The 19,907-nt window shown below is 40.5% G+C and overlaps 1 protein-coding gene across 3 annotated transcripts in view; it reads right to left on the reverse strand.

Moving 5' to 3' along the window:
* The window catches only part of shisa6a (shisa family member 6a), a 121,478-nt gene that overhangs the window by 92,677 nt on the left and 8,894 nt on the right, over window positions 1-19,907 (reverse strand). For all 3 annotated transcript variants that reach the window (XM_085158178.1, XM_085158177.1, XM_085158176.1), the window contains exons 4-5: window positions 13,710-13,805; window positions 13,212-13,280 (exon numbers count right to left, since the gene is read on the reverse strand). In XM_085158178.1, coding sequence (XP_085014304.1) covers window positions 13,212-13,280; window positions 13,710-13,805 — 165 coding nt within the window. The remainder of the gene's footprint in view (window positions 1-13,211; window positions 13,281-13,709; window positions 13,806-19,907) is intronic.

The raw sequence follows: 19,907 nt of genomic DNA on the forward strand, positions 1-19,907 counted from the left end.
CCCGGTGGCGCCAGTGTCCGGCAGCCTCGCCTCTGTCAGTGCGCCCCAGGGTGGCTGTGGCTACAATGTAGCTGCCATCACCAGTGTGTGAATGTGTGTGTGAATGGGTGGATGACTGGATATGTAAAGCGCTTTGGGGTCCTTAGGGACTAGTAAAGCGCTATATAAATACAGGCCATTTACCATTTTACCCACATTCAGTCACTACTTCGGCTTTTTTCTGCACTTATAAAATTACATACTCTTAATTTAAACATTGACTACTAAACCTGATATTAGAATTCAAAGCGATATACAAAATGTTATACACAAATATGTTCAGACAGATATGCACTAGCCTCGATATCAAAAAGGACAATATATATTTCCAATTTCAGATAAACGGTGTCAGGAAAAGATACGGCGAGAGCTCGGCTTGACCTTCCATTTGGCGAGCTCTCGAGATGTTATTTCAGTGTACAAACAAGCGCTACATAATTCATGAGGAGAGGCTGGATCAGACGAGGTGTTAAGAGGCTATCTGTGTGTGTGTCAGGATGCATGAATGAGTCTCAATATTCGGTCTTTCCAACCACGTGGTTGGAAAGACTTGTGGGATTCTCTGAGTGTGAGTTCCATCTAACCACTCTAATCAGACTCATTAGCCTCCTATTTAATGGGCAGGCGAGATAAGGAGACAAATCAATTCATATTGTGCATTTGGCAGCCGCAGATCTCTGCACGGAGACTGCACCATCTCCCTGCTGTTTGGAATCACGCTCATTGAGAAAGTTGCGGATTAGGAAAACGCTGCGCTGACTTGAAATGACTTGATAAAGACCAATCACAGACTGATGCTGCCTGAAAATTGCCCGGAAACAGTCATGTATGTTATTACAAGTCAAAAAGGTCACGTACCAGGTTTATCTGGAGGCTGGTTTACATCAATGATTTTAAGAGTTGCACCAGAAATGAACTTCTTAAGGTTTTAGCATACATGCACTGCAATAAATGCAGTGACCTTTAAGTTATTAAGGTTTGTTATTGCTAAATATTTGTGAACGTTTTTATATTTTGGTGCAACGAAAACGTGAATCACTTGCTACAGATATCTGCATACATTTGACTTTGCACTCCGTACATGAAGTTTTAGGGAATTTTGCATTGCGGCATCACACTGAGGGTACACAAGTTACAAACTACAGCTTCTCTCACATACTTTTTAGAGCTTTAGAGGTCTGTGTGTACAATGTTTTTTTACCAACATCATATTTATAATTTCATATCCACATGCAGACTCAGATCCAGTAGGCAATGTTGTGGAAGACATGAATGACGCTTCGGTAACACAGGCCTTGAGGGCGACCCTGCTTTGAATCGTTGGTCCCTGTTTCTGGTTTTTGAGTCACACTCTTCACTCAGTGAGTAGGGGAGACCGGGGATAGTTGTAACACTTGCAAATTTGTATGGGGATATATTCTGTGTAGGTCTTTAGCGCTAATGTTTTAGCCGTTGGCTGTAATGTTAGCTAGTTCATGGCTATAGGAGTCTGGGTCAGTTGTAACAGCAACAGTCTGGGTTAAGTTGTAACAATAATGCAGATGTTACAACTGACCACACTATTACTTTAACTTATATTAAACAAGTTGGGGCAACGACAGCAGCAGAGAGAGGTTCACTGGTCGCTTTTGTATATGCGGTTAATGCCATTGGCAACACAATTCCTCCACTGTTTGTGTTCCCACACATACATTATGCAGACCACTGTGTCAGAGATGGACCAGTAGGAAGTACTGGTAGTGGAAATAAATCAGGATGGGTGCAAGAAACAGATTTCCTCCTCTTTCTGAAGCACTTTGCAAACCACACCAAGGTAAGCCATGATAAAAAGTAATGGAATTGCGATGCTGATGCACAACTACATTTTTTCAGCTTCATTGTTATGTTCAAAAGTTGGTGCAAGAGTTGTAGGTTATAAGGCCCACTGAGCCAATGAGGCCAAACTCAAGGAAGAAAATGAATGAAATATTCAGCTGCAGAAAATTCCATAATTTGTCTTTTTTGGGGGGTTGGAATATGTTCAAAAGCTAGATTTCTGCATTCTGTCACACACACACACACACACACAGCTACATAAATGGCTCTAAGTGCATTCATGTGTTGAATAAAAAAGATTACATGTTAATGTTTTGTCAGTACCCTTATTTCATTGTGTTACATTTCACCCCAGGATATGTTACAACTAACCCAGACTATGGGGTTAATTGTAACATTTCACCATACCATGCAATGGGTAATTGTGCTGCAGAGAAAATAGCTGCACTATTTAATAGCAGAGACATGTAAATACTTTGCATTACATTTTGAATCCACTACCTTAAAAGAGCTCTAATTTACAGACAGAAATGTCAAAAATGTTACAACTATCCCCGGTCTCCCCTAGTTGCTGAGTGTTTGCAGATAAGTTGGCATCTTCCGTGCAAACTGCTGCTGGCAGTCTGCAGTCTCTCTGTAACCAGTGTCACCTAGCAACAGCCAGCAACCACTCAAATGCACATTTTCCCCTAGCAACAGGTGGTTGCCAGGCAGTCAGCGACCACTCTCGAGGCCTGTGTGACAGCGGCCTAACATGACTGTACCATGGTATTAAGCTTAGCACTCCCTTATACTGACCATCTTGCAGTAAGTTGTACCTTGTTTTTCATCAATGCCACTGGTCATAAAACTCAGAGCGTTGTAGCCCTCTTCGCATTTAAGTTTTTGGTAGGCTAGCAACAACCAGGCCTGTGGTGTTTTAAATTCTTAATTTCATATTTCTTGGTGGCTCAAACCAAATTTTATCGCTTATACAAATTTTGGTGACGGTGTGGGCGAAGTTAACACAACGAAGAACGTAACATCGCATTCGCAGGGAAATGATGAAATCAAGACAATATATAGGAGAATCAAAAGAACTGAAATTTATAATAAATGCTTTTAAAAAAAATCTTAATGTTAATAATTAAGACAGACAAATATTATTATAGCGAGAAAGACTTATTTTTGTTCCTGTGACTTTACTTCCAAATTAACTGCAGAAGACTGCAGCTTTTACCTCATTTCATGCATAATGGACCTTCCATGACCTTCCAAGCTATATAGTTTATGTCTTCCATATTTCCAACTATATCCATAATCACATACTGTGTATGCTACCATTGTATATAGTGTATTATCTTACTTTTTTTCATTGATTGTACTTATTTGTATTTCCTTCATATATCTGTACTTGAGCTGAGGTGACGCAAAAATGTCCCCGTTGTGGGATCAATAAAGTCTTATCTTATCTTATCTTATCTTAAATATAGTGCATTGAAACTGAGTTAAAATAATAGCTGACAGTGTAAGTGTCTCTCACAGACAAATGTTTCCAATGGGCTCTTCTTTTAAAAATGGAGTTTCTATGACAATATAATCCCATGGTGGCCCAGCAATATTATGCAAATAAACCAATTACTCTTCGGAATAAAAGCAGATTCATTTTTCTGCATAAATACACAATGCAAAAATAGTCCATTTAACCTTGTTACCACCTGCTCCTCTCATCTCAGTAAACAACCGCAGCAAAGGCCGTATGACCCTGACATCATGTTGTATATTTTATGCCACCCCACTATGCTGAAAAAAGGTGTCTGATAGTGAGAGTAGCGCAGTTACTTTACAAGATTTGTGCGTTTAGGTTCATATGTAAAGCAGAGCAGGATGAAACGCTGCAGGGATAAGGCACTTGTATTTCGCCCGATGAGTCTCAGCCCTTTGAATGCTCTGATCATCTTAATGCAGCAGGTTTGATGCTGCGTCTACACCTGGATCCCACGCCACGTCTGCCATTTGTATAGATGTGACCAGCTGGGAGATGAGCTGTGGCTTGTATGTAAGTGTGCAGAAGGCGAGACTTGATGAAAAACAAAACAGCTTCTTCTTTTTTTTAATCTAGTCGTATTTCCTGTAGAAAACCGGCAGCGTTGCCGTGCTCTGTTTCACCACCTGCGAAGACTATACATCAGATGCTGCTGGTAGCCCTGCTGGTTTTAGATAAGTGTTGGGATGGGAACTGGTCTGTGTGGGCAGAACGCAGCAGGTCTATCACAGACTTTCCTGCCCTTGTAATAGAAGTCCTGTATCTCTGTAAGCTCAGTAACTCTCAGATCTTGTATCTTTTATAAAATAATAAATATGAAGACTGGAAGGAAGCATATTAATCAGTTGAAAGAAACAGTAGCTCTTATCAAAAGGCTTAGCCATGTTGTCAAACAATTTTGATGATCTTTTTACTGTTTCAAGACAAATTATTTAATTTAATCTTACTGTAACAAACCATGATGTCGCTCTACAAGGTGAGGAATTCAGTAACCAAACACACAAACACAGGTACATGTTAGGGCTCCTCAAGATATTTATCTATGCCAGAAATGATGACATCATCACGTTGCCTAGCAACCGCCTACCTATGGGCTGAAACAACTCATTTTTGCACATACGACAGCTTATATAGGCATAATATTGTACTTAATTTCATGATAATAATATTTATATTCACATAATATGAATTTTATGATATTAATGTTGCTTGTAGCCTCCTAACAACAGATCACTATTGTTAAATTAATGTTGGGAAAAGACTAATTGTGGCACAAACTGTGGTCAAAGCATGAAAAATAACTGCAAAGTCAATAAAAACTGAGTCATTTACCAAAATGTGAGCACAGTCTTGTTTTCTTTTACCACCCTGCACACCGGTCTGAAGGCCGGCACTGAATGAAATGTTCTTGTTGTTGTTATTTGGACAGTCTTATGTAAATAGGCAGCATCGCTTTTGCTTATCATTATGAGTTTAGTGTCGATGCACAATGTAGTAGCTATCGAAAAATGATACCAGCAGCATTTTGATTGGTGCCTGTGACCCTCGCTTTCACTGAGCATGAAATCTGCCAGGAAAAGGCTTGGTTGAGCAAGAAAAGGCTGTTTTGGTTTAGCAGGTAGCTGAAACGGTACACACTGAGAAAAACAAAATAGATTTACTGTTGAAAAATATTTTCATTTCCAGAAGCAGCAAAAAGAAAAAGACAAGCTGCAGATGCAGATGGTCCTTCAATTCATCTTATTTCACCACCCAGGAGCTCTGAGACGGGTAAATGCCAGAAGGTTTGCTGGGAGACATTCACCGGCTAAATGGGAGACATACTGTACAGCTGAATGGGACATTTATTGGACTGTAGAATGGGACACACCCACTCAGTACCAGTAGTGCAACTGTACACACTGACTTCATTGACTATTACTAACAGAATATTTTGCTTCAGAGGAATCAAAAATCTCTAAGAGACTTTCTTTCATCGCTAATTTTTTGTTTTAGACCATCTGTCTCCCTTTTAGACTCAAAAATATTTTTGAGTTTTTTTTAAATGTCATGCATTTTTTCAAGACGCATTCCACAACGACTACAATCTCAACCCAGTGATGTCTGGATATTTGTACCAAGACTGTCAAGGAAGCATTAAGCCTATTCAAAATCAGATATCAAAAATAACTAGAAAAATTTGCATTTCCTGTGAAAATGCTGTGTGGATGCCTTAACGCTGAAGTTGCCTGCTGAAAAAGCTGAAAAAGTTGAAAACTTGCAAAAAGTTATATGCAGAAAATTATAGCAGAAAATCTTTGCTGAAAAGTGGTAAAAAGCCAAAAATTCTACTGAAAGGGGTAAAGACGGAGGAATTTTTGCTGAAAAGTGGTGAAAAAAAATGTTGCCATGAGCAGGATTCAAACCTGGCCCTCCCGGTCTCAAGGTGCCTACTGATCTCACTGAGCCAAACTTATTCTTATTGGAAATTCTGAAAATTCTGCTGAAAAGAGGTGAATGAGCAGAATTTCTGCTGAAAAGAGTTTTTTTTCTGAAAACAGCAGAAAAAACTGAAAATTTTGCTGAAAAGAGTTAAGAAAGTTTAACTGTTAACTGAAAGAAATCTTGCCATAAGCGGGATTTGAACCCGGGCCTCCCAGTCTGAGAACGGCAGCTCATCTCACTGAGATAAAACACAGGTCAACCCGGCGAGGAAAATCAGTGACCCCACTGATAATGTGGAAGAAATGGGCAAAAAATATTGCGAAAAAAATTCAATATCTCAAAAAGTATAGAAGTGATGAGCACCAAAAGTCATAGCACCCATTAGCAGAAACAGCAGAATTTTTAAAAGTTTGAACAGTGAAAATTGGCTGAAAACTGAGGGAGTAGTTAAGTGCCAAAAAACGTACGGAAGCAACTAGATTATAGTGGAATAAAGAATAAATTGTGTGGTTGCCCTCAAAGGCATCCACACAATTACACATTATCAGCTCCAATCACAAACGGTGGCTGCACACTGAGGGGGGAATGCAATCCTTCTGGAAATGATCTTCTATAACCAATAAAATCTCGGTTGCTGATGCACATCCTTGTCTTTCCAGATGAAGTTGGAAACTTTAGAAAGAATTTCAAGCTGCAGCAGCAGCAGGGAGCCGTCACTGGATCCAGAAGGAGCTTGACTCACCACTGATCCCTTTGAATCGTCATAGTCTAGTATGTATAAACATGAGTATGCAATTGGCTGATGTCACCTTACAGGACTTTATCGATCAGTGATTCTCATGTTTGAAGTTTTCAGTTACAGCATGCTCAGATTTTCAGCCGCTACGAGCATCTGTAAAGACGAGCCTATATAAGGACTCGGTAATGGAGGCGAACTGGGAAGCGAAACCTACTTGGCACAATTTGACACCCCTCCATTTGCACTCACACTCAGCTACGCAGCCCCATACATGCGTAGGCACAGACACACTGTAGGCCTGGAGGGATTAAAGCAAGGGGAGGTGGGAGCGCTGCAGCAGTGCGTCCCAATAAGACAAGGTCACCTTAAGTGGATTGGGATGACGGGGTGGGGAGGTGGGGAGGGGTTGGGGAGGTTGGAAGACAATTCCCTCAGGATGAAAACAGGGAGCAACTCATGAAAAAGTAATTAAGCAGGATGCACATCAGTGGATGCCACAGGCGGGGAAAGCAAGGAGAGAGATGAATAAGCCCCGAGGACGAGGGGGATGTTTGTACACAAGATGTCTGGGAGATGTTCGCTAAACGCACACATTGGGACTGTTTAACCTCAGAGATATTACACGTTAGCCTCAGTTACAGTGAGTCGACAACTATTCAGGTAACAGCAGCGAGCATATTTTAGTTCCTGCTTGTTACTGCACGGCTTTTCTGGCTGATTTACTCCATTAAACAGTATTTTAAAGCTGCAGATTTTACTTTACTCGTAGAAAATGATTGCTAATTGTTTTTAAACGTCAACAGCTGGAGGAAAACTCTTGCTGCTTACGGCATCCTTTTCTTTGTAGTCGCAACAATAAATACTGTAGCAACGTTCTCTGTTTCAAAATAGACATTTAAAACTACAGAAAAGCTAATGTATGTGTAATAATTGGTAAAGTCATATAACTACTTTTGAAAGAAGTCCATCCATCTACATTCTGCTCCCTATCTGGGTCCAGGATGTGGAGGCAACCAGAGATGCCCAGAAACCCCACTTCCTGTCACCTACACCAGCTCTTTCAGGGAGCCACTGAGGCCTTTCCAAGCCAGCTGAAAGAGACAATCACTCAGGCATGTCATGGGTCTGCCCTGGGGTCTCTCCTCTAATTACCAACCCTGAGTGGGCACTCCACCCTTTCCCAGCTGAGAACAATGGTCTCAGACTTGGAGCTGCTAATTTTCATTCTTGGCGCTTCACACTTCAAGCTGCAAACCACCCCAGTGAGAGCTAAAGGCCAGCGCCTGATGATGGACCACACCAGCAGCAAAAAGAGGCGATCTTCAGGCCACCTTTTGGCTCTTGGCTCTGCCTAGAAATTCTGTCCATAAAACCATCCAACAGCAGGACGCAGAGGACGCAGCAAAAGAAGCTAACTTGCTAAGCTAACTCTGTAGCTAACTCTGTAGCTAACTTGTGTAACATCGGTCATGTACATCCATCCATCCATGGATGGTAGAAAGTCATTCTTAAAAAATGAAATAGCAATAAAAACTTGAAGAATCTACCAAAAAGCGTGCTGGACCAACCAGAATAGACAGATTTGTGTCACATCAACGACAATCTGACGTTCAGATGTAGATCTAAGAACTCTGAGAACAAAGCTGAGCCTTTAATTCCATCACTGAGTCAAATTTCTGATACTGATGCACAAGCCAGTCAAGCTTCCTTTGAATCGTACTGTTATCTAAAGCGCTGCTGATTAATTATTTCAGATAAAAGAAGGAAGGAAAATGCCCTGAATGTCATTTTGATGTCAAATTAAACGCAGAGAAACAGGCTGAACAAAGACGAGATCTTATTTTGATGTTCTTAGACAAACCTCTTAAAATCTGGGCTACTTTGATTAAACTGACATTCCTTGACTTGCAAAACCGAGCGCAAGTGTTTTTACTAAAGGAAGATTTTCTAAATCAACAATGTAACAGTAGACCCTCTTGTAATTATGATGGACTTAAACAGGAAAAATCAAATAAATTGAATTATGTTTCTTTTGGCCTTAAAATAAACCACTCACCCTGCTTTCTCCTCCCTTATTTCATAACCAGACCTTATACGAAACAAATACAGTAATCACACTTCTGGATAAACCAAAACACGGAGCATCTCAACCAGTTTTATTCATTTAAAATATTTAGAAACATCAGCTGTTTGCATCTGCTTGACTTCCACATAAACTGATATCTGGAGCTGTTAAGCAGCATCGCTACATATAATCCATCCAGCCTCACTTAGTCACTTTACCACCTGATCCGAGCACTCCTGCAGGCAGACCAGAGATGCTCGCGTGTCTCTGTGGATGCACTCAAAGCTCTGAGAGTCATGTTATATCACAGGTGCATGAATATTAATGACATTATTTGGATCTTTGTTTAACAGCTTGGTGGGACTGACGTACATTCAAATCTGTACTGTTTGTACTGTTCCTGTCACTATAGCACCCCCACACAAGCAAAACAATGCTGCACACACACACACACACAATATGGGGCGTAAGGTCAAAGTATTCATGCTTAGATATTGTCTAACGGAGTGATTGTGAATGACTCATCCAGCCTTTTAGGCCAATAAACGCACCCAGGATGTACCTGAATAGAAAATGGACTCTTCTTCTTTCACTGATATAATGAGTTCAACTACTGAACCTGGTCTATGTGACCAAAGCCTTGTATCTCCAACACTGGTGTGTTTAATGTAGGGATGCAACGATACCAATTTTTTCAAACCGATACGATACCGATACTTGGATCTGAGTACTTGCCGATACAGAGCACAAAAACTGATACTTCTACCACACACACAAATACAATTAATTGGAAGACAGATTTTATCATATTCCCTGCCGATAAAAAATAAAATCTTAATAAAAATGACCACAAAAATTTCAAGTGAAAAATAAGCACTTCTGTTAAATTATTGCAGAGTCTCCACATTGTAATTTTACAAAACATCACTGAACTATTGGCACTGTCTGGGCGGTTGGGAATTTCATATCGCAGCTCGAGTATGCTGAGAAGACGGTGCAATCCTATGCTTTCCACGACCGGCATTGGCTGGTCATCCAGAGAAATAAAATGAGTCAGAGCCTCAGTTATTTTAACTGCCCGTGGATTTTCTCTTGACATTTTTCATCGCTTTTCCAAAACCTGAGTTAAAGTTGGCTGTTCCGGTCCACACTGCTGACATTTTGTTTAGCCTAGCTACAGCAGCCTCCAGTTTCTCTTTTTTATCTGGAGCCGCCAGTCTGACTCGCCTAACCCTGTGCCTGTTTAGCACGGGATGTCCCCCTAGTGGCCAATCTAAAAAACTACAACAGAAATGACAAGCCACCCTCTGATTAATGAAATAAGTTGGTATCGGTTCATGGTATCGGTTAACTTTTACGAGTGTGAGTACACACACATTTTACAGTATCGGCCCCGATACCCGATACCAGTATCGGTGCATCCCTAGTTTAATGGTAACTGATCCATCGAAGGTGAAGCAGGAAGGACAAAAACTATGATAAATGCAGTAAAAGATAAATAAAGGAAGGAGAAAAGTAATGGAGAATGCATCGTGACGATCTAGAAAGAGCGAAAGAAACTGAAAACTAAAGGAGGAATACAGGAAGAATAACACCAGGGAGAAAGGGAGAGAGTGTGCAATGAAGGAAGCAAGACCAGAAAAGGAAGGTAAGGAGAACAGAAAGAAAAGGGAGGAAGTAACGAATGAAATGAGTAAAATTCCTCCAAACGGTCTCTGACTACAGCAGAACTAAATGAACTTTCCACCTCTTCACATGAACCAGAGTTAAGGACTTGATGTCTGCCTGGAACAGCTGACCGGTGCAGATGTTCGCCGTGGATGATCTTTGCTAAAAATAAATAAATAAATAAATGTTTTTGGAGCAGATTTGGAGCCAGGGCAGGATGCAGTCAGCTGTGACACGTGCACATCTGTCAGTCTACTTCCTCCTGACAGTAGCTGTGTGTTCGAGGGGGGGAGGAGGGGATCCCGCCGACAGCCAGCTGTTAAACGAAGACACGTATGATGGAAGCTGACAAGACCTCCACTTTGAAGTGACAGCTACCGCCATCAGGCTGCTAAAGCGTGTCAGCTAATAGGTGCAGCGAGAGGGTGACAGGTACAGTCAGGAGAGGGTCGCTGCCTCAGACAACAGCTGAAGTGTTAGTCTTTAGTTAGAGGGATTCATCCAGTTCATGAAAGCTGACGTTTCCAGCTTTCAGAACTGCTGTTCAGTATTTGCTTTAATGGCGTGCGCATGCTAGCTTCACTTTCAGCATTTCTGCAGACTCGTTTTGTGTCTTTTGAAATCGATTTGCTTCTTTCATAATATTTCCAAGTAGAGTTTCTGCATTACCTCCAACTTCTTCAGTGTGTTACTGTAAAGGAGCTTCAAGGCTGAGATTTTGCCAGTTCCCAACAGTGAATGTCAGCAAATTGCAATAATTTCGCTTTACTCTTAGATTTTAAGGTTTTTCTGTGTCTGTTAAATGAAAAGCTTTTACGCATTCTGCTATATTTTATTTGGTATTGGCTCTGTTGCTTCGGAGCAAGTCCTTCTTATCTGAAGTTAGCCTCAGGGGAAAATACTGTACTGTGCAAAAGTCTTGAGCCACCCCTCATTTCCTTTTTTTTGCTTCCAAGGAGCCGGACGTTGTTGTGTTTTTTTAGTGCTCTCCAGCAGGAGATCTACAGGCTTTCTGAAGGTGTTTCCAAAATATTATGTTTGTTTGTTTGTTTGTTTTTTGCCTATTACTCATTTAAGCATTAAAAAGCCACTTAAGTGAAGGAAAGATAGTATTGAGTTCACACAGATGGCAAAGAACCAACTTTAAAACAGCTATTTAGGCACATTGTTGCTAACAGCCTGATGCATAAACACAGGATTCGTTAGTTTTTTTGCTAAAAAAAAATAATCCAGCTTCATAAGAATGAAATTGCATTTTGTCATTAGCTGAAATGCATCAGCACGGTGTGCAATGTGCCCTTAAAATGCCCATTTTTCTAGCAAAATATAAAGAAATGACAGGTGGCTCAAACCTCTTGCACAGTCCTGTACATAAAACATTCAGTGGTCATTAATACATTTAAAAAGACAATTTTTAAATTGATTAATTATCATCTCTGATCTTTATATCTGGGTTTTATTGAAAAAGCGTATCTTTTACGTATGTATATTAAGGTTCAGAGATAAACGTTCACATACATCGAGTGAAGTTGCAAACAATTTGCAATTTGAAGTCCTTTCTTGAGTTTTTCTGGGTATTTTTGCAACAATCAATAATTTTACAAGAATCCAAATGTAACCTATGTGATTGTTTTCCAGACAGAGACACACTTATTCGCTGGTTTTAGCTCAGTGAGAGTCATAACTGAGACGAGTTACAGCGTTTCTCAGGTGACATGTTAGGACTGCGAGCTGGTTAACTCGACTGGTCCAAATTTGACTCGTTCAGGTTGTGTGAAGCTGAACGATCCAGAAATGTTCTCCCCTTTTTAACGACACTAGACTTTTTTTTAATCTCACAAAGCCATTTTCGCTGCACTGTCGCTCTCTCTGTCGCTCTCTATCACTGGGACTCAGGTTACAATCATCAGTTCAATCACCAGTCCTCCTGCCACCACACTTTCTAAAGGAGAAACACCTCTTGGCACATCATTGTCACTTAAAAAGCAAGGCAACAAAATGTTCTTCATGGGTCTGAATCGCAGTCTCCTGAGAATTCGGATCAGTTATGATGTTAAAAGTGAGAATTTCAAAGATAAACCACACATTTTAGGTTTGAGAACTGGAAAGGATTCAATAGCAGATTCAACATTCAATAACAGAACATAAGACTAAAGACACGATAAAGAAGCATCACTCATCACGTCCCGCAGCCCCGATCTTCTCTAAATGTTACCAGCAGAGCTGTGTGTCAGAAACCGAATGTCCAAATGAGTCACGTTGGACTTTAAGCACACTTCACCCTCCCAGCTCCCTCGTGCAAATAGAGCAGGTAATTATCTGGATAACTCACAGTCAGAAAGTGGGTGACATGCGACTCATCGCCATAAGCAAATTCAGTATTTCCAGTAGTAATAAAACATCTGATACAAGGATCATCTGCTGCGTGACACAGCTGAGAAAGGTCCATTTCAACCTGATTCTCCAGGAATTCACATGTGAAAACAACTAATCACACGTTTATAACCAAAGATACGATTCTATCACACGTTAACTCAACAAAAGAAGGAAAAACAAACAAACTTCAGACTGTGAACCTTTCACTTACCTTCCCGACTGCTGGAAAGTGTTAACCCCTGGCTGGACTCTCACTTATAAGCATCAAAGCAGCCCTGTTAACGTCTGACATCCTCACCTGTGCGTAGAGGTCATACAAATAGAGCCGACCAGTGTATTCATTCAGAGCTGCTGTCAAACAGCCACCAGCAGAAATGCAAGGGCTCTGAGAACCACCTCACATAGAATAAATAAAATATTACAACTCTGACTGAGCTGTGATTATCGGCCAAGGGCACTCCACTGATCCGTGTGTGTGTGAAGTGTGAGCAACTTCTCTTATCAGGTGTGAGCAGGAAACAGGTTGTGTGGCTGGAGAATAGAAGATTTAGAGAACATACCGTAGGACATGGGGATGTCCAGATCGCCCTGCCAGGACATCTGCCCCGATTCGTCTATGGAGTGCTGCGCTATAAAAACACAACAGGCCTCTTGTTTACGGCTCATTCTTAATCTAATGCTCCTTTGATTTATTTGAATTTCAGAGGACAATAGGAGGGAAATCTACAACTGTGCCATGCTACGTTCACACCGGCTGCCTACAGAGTTGGAAAGTGTTACTTTGTCATTGGAAGTGTGGATTTAATCATAGATAAGAAATGTGTGTCTGTGTGGGAACTTTGCAAGATGTCACTTAAAGCCATTATGAATCGTAGCGTCCAGTTTCCACTGAGCTGAAACAAAAGTCACATTCTTTGACTTTTTTATTTTTTATTGCGAGGCCTGCACACGGTCATTTGGCAGAAAGAGCTCGACAGCACGGCACAGCGAGCGAAATGATTGTTATTCTGCACTTCACTGTACTGTGAAGTGAAAAACTGATAATGAGGATGGACTACCTTTCAAGTGGCCACGTCCAAGTGTGACAAACCCAGAGGAGATGAAGTTGTGCATGTCTTGGCCTCCGCTGCGCAGGTTCTCTTTTCCGTAATGTCCTGGTGAGACAAAGATTGTGGAAAATTAATATTTCGGCAACAAATTTGAGAGTTTAAAGGACGTGCTGTGTACTGCGCCTCACGTTGAGACGCGGGCTTCGTGATGCAGACTCAGATAAGCTGACGTCACCTGTTTCACAACTCAAAAGGCAGTTGCATCATCATGTTAAGACTGACAACTGTTAAATGAATCCTTCCCTGCTGTTACTGATCTCATCATATGTTTGATCCTCTACTCTATCTCAGTGTTCTGCAGACCTAAGGAAGATACACAAAGTGTCCGACATATTTCACATTCAGTTATTTTCCAAGTTTGTCGTCACTGATATCCTGGATTTTCCAAAGATTATGAAAAGTTGCATGAAAAGTAAAGGAAAAAAATGGATTATTGTGCACTTCTTAGGCCAGCTGGCATTCAAAATATTCTTATTGTGACAATGGTGACTTTTTAGTATTCATAGCTGCAAGTGTGCTGTGAAGTCTCATTCAGTTTTCCTCTAAATAACATTATGAGACTCACAAGTTGAAAACAGAAATCCTGCAGATTACATCGATGCAAAAACAGAACCAAACAAATGGTAAAATATTTGAAATCTTTCTAATATTTGTACATGCACGTGAACTAAAAGACCGTACTTTAGTTTAAAATGTCATTTAATTTTGAGAGCCATCTGAAAATCTATAAAAATAAAATCCCAAACAACTTTTGAATTCTAGTTCTGTTTTGTGTGCAGCAATGACAGCCGAGTCTCACTGACATCACATTTATGTGAACATATTTCATTCAAACTTTTAGATAAAATGGGAACAATGTTACTCGAGATAGATAGAGAGATAGATAGAGATATAGATAGAGAGAGAGAGAGAGAGAGAGAGAGAGAGAGAGAGAGAGAGAGATGGAGAGAGAGATAGATAGAGAGATAGATAGAGAGATAGAGAGATAGATAGAGAGAGAGATAGAGAGAGAGATAGAGAGATAGATAGAGAGAGAGAGAGAGCGATAGATAGATAGATAGAGAGAGAGATAGAGAGAGAGATAGAGAGAGAGAGAGATGGAGAGAGAGATAGATAGAGAGATAGAGAGAGAGAGAGAGATAGATAGAGAGATAGATAGAGAGATAGAGAGATAGAGAGATAGATAGATAGATAGAGAGAGAGATAGAGAGATAGATAGATAGAGAGATAGAGAGAGATAGAGAGATAGATAGAGAGATAAATATAATTTTATTTCGAACATGCAAATATAATTGAAATAACAACAGAAAAAACAAAAAAACAAAAAACAAAACTTAAAAATCATCAAGTTTTAAAATGACTGGAGTCAGATAAATTGGACCGACGAATGCCGAAACACACTTTTCCTCTTCAGAGTCAGTCGTTCAGTCCTTCACAGATCAGGGCTCTCAAGACAGTTTGCTATTGGCTACCAGAGCAACATCGCCAAAGTTCAACTCACCTGACTTTACTTGACCCCCTCAGGTAAATCCATTGATTAAAACCGCTTTATTGGAAAGAATTTAACCGAAACATTTCACCATTTTAAATGCTGGCGTGGCTGCGCTTCTGAACTAAGGAGAGTCTGCAGTGAATTCCCAGCCGTTCCTGCCATTTTATAAAAGAGCAGCCGCAGATGACAAGAATACTAAACAGGGATAAAATGGCAAAACTGGCAAAACTGACTCTCAGGTGGGTTGATTAGCTTGTCAATATGCATTGCTTAAGGATGCCAGAAATGAAATCAGCAGATTTCAAGGTTTCATATGGCCCTTTGTTTTTTCTGAAGTAGCTGAAAGCCTTTGATAAAACTGCAGAGGTTTTGGAACCTTAGTAAGGACAGGACAGGCGTATGTGTAAGAATGACCAATGTTAAAGCGTATGTGTACACCCTGTTTGTGTTAAAAGATCTGTAATCAGTGATTTCCCCTCATCAGGATGAACACGGGTGTAACTGAGAGCCTGGTGTGAACACAAAGGAGCAACACAAGGTGTCTGCCAGCACCGTGCCAGTGTTGAGTGTTCCTGTCTCCCACAAAGCTGCCTAAAAGAAAATTAAAAACGGCAGCATTAATTAACAGATGAAAACGTTTTAAAAAAAACATGCAAACTCGTAGAGGTGGTTCATCAAACAGCTTCTCCTCCTCTCTGCTCTCGGTTCGCACCTCTCTGCATTAACTAGCAAAGAGTTAAATGCCTATTTCTCCAAAGAGCCACTTCAAAGTCAATAACATCACTCAGACCTTTGGGCCGGGGGAAGCCGAGATCGAACAGCATTTCAAATTATCATAATGAGAAGAAACAAGTGGGAGCGTTAGGCCTGGTCTTCATCACGCCTCGGCAACACAGCTCGTTTGTTTCCTTTTCTCAAACCCAGAGGATGACTAAAGCCTGATTACTGACGCACTTTGACCACCGCTGTTAGTTTGAGACCTTGAAAGAAATCAGGAAATATCCGAGGATGGGAGGCAGCATTTTTCACTCCTTTTAGTGCCTGGTTTTTAATGCTGCTCTCTCTGTGCAGATATGAATGCTGTACTATAGCTATGTTTATTTTTTCTCACAGGGTGAAATGTTGATGATTCATAAGTTCTGTACACTCAAAGGAAAACACCTAAAACACTAAAACCATGAGCTGGAGACGCTCACCGGGATATAAATTGCTCCTGTGAGGCAGCCTGAGCCTAAAGCCGCTTCGATTTATTATTTTTATTTTATTTCTACTTGATATGTTTGCAAACTTTGAGGAAAACACTGTATGACTCCCTCTATTTATATGAAACTCCAGCCTGAAATAGTTTGGCTTACTCTTATTTAGCTTTAAAGGGTTACTTACAGCAGCAGGATCCATATGAGCGTCACCAAAGCAAAATGGTTCCCACACATTTGTTATGCTTGGAATACCAAATATAGTGGTATCCTCATTTTTTACAATTGTTAATTATTCCTGAAACTGAGATGGTCCCAACACTGCTTACAACTGGGCTCGTCAGGCTCTCTTCTTGGCTGCAGTGGTTATTATTATATTTACATGCTTCCAGCTCCCGTTTTTGCTCGATGACAGCTCGTACTTTTCCTTTTTCTCCCTCCCTCGCTCACAGACACATAACGTGTATGGCAGTCCATTCTCCCTGCAGCACGGACTACACTGCCTATGATGCTACATTCTTTAGAGCTATACCTGTAGCATTCTGCCTGTTAGCTTAGCACAACAACAACAAAAAGGCCTCTCTCACCCAGGAAACACGCAGAGAGAGCGTCTCCCTGTAACCATGGCAACCATAACGCTGCCGCCTGGAACAACAGAACGTAGCTGTCAAACAAAACCCAAACAGTCCTGACCCGCCACAATATGAAACAGGGAAGTACCGCCGTGTAATCCATTTATTTCAACAAAGTAACTGTATTCTAAATACCACCTTTTTAAACGGTAACTGTAACGGAATACAGTTACTCATATTTTGTATTTTAAATACGTAACGGCGGTACATGTATTCCGTTACTCCCCAACACTGTCCACATGTTGAGCTGCACTGCAGCTGCTGGGAAGTTTCAAAAAATGTTGCTTTAAGGTGTGTTCTGGCCAAAAACTAAGGTTAACCTTGTATCCTTTGGACATATGTTACTGCTACAGATAATGCACTAAATATACAGTGTTTTAATATTTGTCTTCAGGACAGCTTCTTGCTGTTAGCATGTTCCAGTTTTGCTCCAAATAGTTCCAGGTCAAATCTAGGGACATTTCAGATTTTGTTACCACTGGACAGAAATAAACAGACTATTTCCCCCAGTTTGCTAAGCTAATCTAACTGGATGCTGGTTGCAGAGATTTATATCCTATATAAACAGATGAAAATGGTATCAGTCACCCGATTAAACAAATAAACAGACAAAATCAAACTCTTTATTCAGAGCAGCATTTGTCTTTTTCCTCAAAAACCAGCTGCGTGCAGAAAATGTTTTCTCTTGCATCGTTCAAAGCCTCTGAATCTGCTCACCAGGACAGCCGATTCATCTGGCATCTTGACCTGACACCGAGCTTTCTAGTTTGAAAAGGTGATTGTGCTCATTAGTCCTGCAGGAGGATGTACAATTACGCATATGAGCAAAAATCAAATGTCCCTCACCTACAGAAATCCTTCAGAGAGGAGGCAATAACAGACTGAAGATGGAAACAGAGTGCGAGGTGTTGACAGTTTTGTCAGGTAGCAGTCCCATGCACCACCTTTGGAGCGCTGACAGTGAGCCAGGCCTTATTAGCCCATATCAGTGCTGGGACACACTAATTCTCTTGTGGCTGAATGTGAACAAATCCCTCCAGCCAGGGTTAAAAATGCGGTGCAACGTTTTCTCAGGGGAGTGAAAGCTGTTAAAGCAGAGGATTAATGTCTTTTGTATTCACCACAGTGGGTTCCTTCCCATATACAGTTATATCTGAATGTCAAGTAAAATAACGGAGTATAAGTATAATACAAATAATACAGACACAGTTTTTTGCTACTCTTCAAGCAAACTGATGCAATGACATCATCTTTTGAAAGTTTCAGCCCAAAGTTGTTTCCATCAAAACGAAGATGAACCCAGTTGCTGTAAGTGTCCTGAAAGGATGATTTCATTCTCCGTGTGGAAAGTGTGGAAGACATTTGTCGCCTATTTTCGCAGCAACATAGAAACTTTAGAGGACAAAATGAGAGTAGAGAAGAAAACTTCAGGAAATTGAAGCGATAATGCTCACTCTGGGACAGTTCTGGATGGATACTATCCTCACCAGAAGACACACTCCATCAGCATCATATCTTGATAGGCTATAATACAGTTTCTCCTCCGGAACAGCAAGTGCGATTTGCTCATAACGCACCGCTGATGTTTCGAGTTCACATCCAGAACACAACTTGCTACACGTCATAAACCTCTTTTAATAAGTTTTCCCCCCTTTTTTCTAACTCTGTCCTTTTTTTTTGAGGAGATATGACTTGGCTCTTGTAGGCTTATAATTCTTTGAAGGGCTATTTTTTAATCACAACATATAAAGACAAGTGATAAAAAAGATTAAGAAGAGAGAATGAGCTTCATACTGTTAGAGCCCATCCGCTGAGTGTAGCTTCTTCTGAGTATATTTTATTCTCTTTCATGGTTGTATATCAGTGTTTCACAGAAGTCTATTCAAATCTGTCTTCATTCTCTCTGCCCATTAACTCTGATTTGTTGCAGCGATCCAGAGGATGGTTTCAGGCTGCCAAAAGAATACTGCACCTGTGGGATCATCGACATCTTTCTTTCTTTTTCTGCTTAAATAGTAAACACCGTGAGGTCAAGGAAAGGATGAAGCAGGAATTCAAGTTGATCTACTGTTTGAAACAGACGAGCAGTGAAGAAACATGAAATGTAAATTGCTCCAATAGAGTCCAAGGATAAAAATATAGAAAACATAAACATGTCCTCTTTAGCTCAGACCTCACTACTTTAAAATTACTGCAGTGGTTTGTTGTCGCCCTCATAAAAACTTACATTTCCTCAGTTTCTCGATATAATGAAAACCAAACGCAGTCTTATGAGACGTGTGTGTTTTGTGCATAAACTGATGTCTTTATAATGTTCTGTAAAGCTAACAATATTTATGATAATGAAAATAAAGCCGCAACAAACTCTCCCCATTCTTCTGGTGTAAATGAGTGGGCTCACAAATCCACATATTTAACAGTAGTAGTGATAATATGTTGCAATACATCGTGTAAATACTCGCACTGACACTGTAATCCTTAAAAGAGATCGTTTCCCTCATTTTAAATTCCAAAATTTCAGCCATCTCAGCCTAAACATCCGTCATCCTCCTTAAGGTCACCGTTCACTGGGAGGTCTTCTGTTCACACAGCAAACAATAGCCGGGTAATAAAACACGGGTTTCATAATTTACCAACATCTTTTCTGTGGGTGTTACCATATACTGAAGAAAGTTATGTGTCACTTTGTGAATCACACACAGACTAGTCCTTACACCGTGTTTGCACTCACACAAACAGACACTGAAGCTTATTCTAAAAGCAGCTTCAATGTTTTATCAAAGCGGACGAGCTTTTAAACTTCCGCCAAAGTGCATTTCTGCTACTT

This window comes from Neolamprologus multifasciatus, chromosome 4 (assembly GCF_963576455.1).
Source record: "Neolamprologus multifasciatus chromosome 4, fNeoMul1.2, whole genome shotgun sequence".
In the NCBI taxonomy this organism is placed as follows: Eukaryota; Metazoa; Chordata; class Actinopteri; order Cichliformes; family Cichlidae; genus Neolamprologus; species Neolamprologus multifasciatus.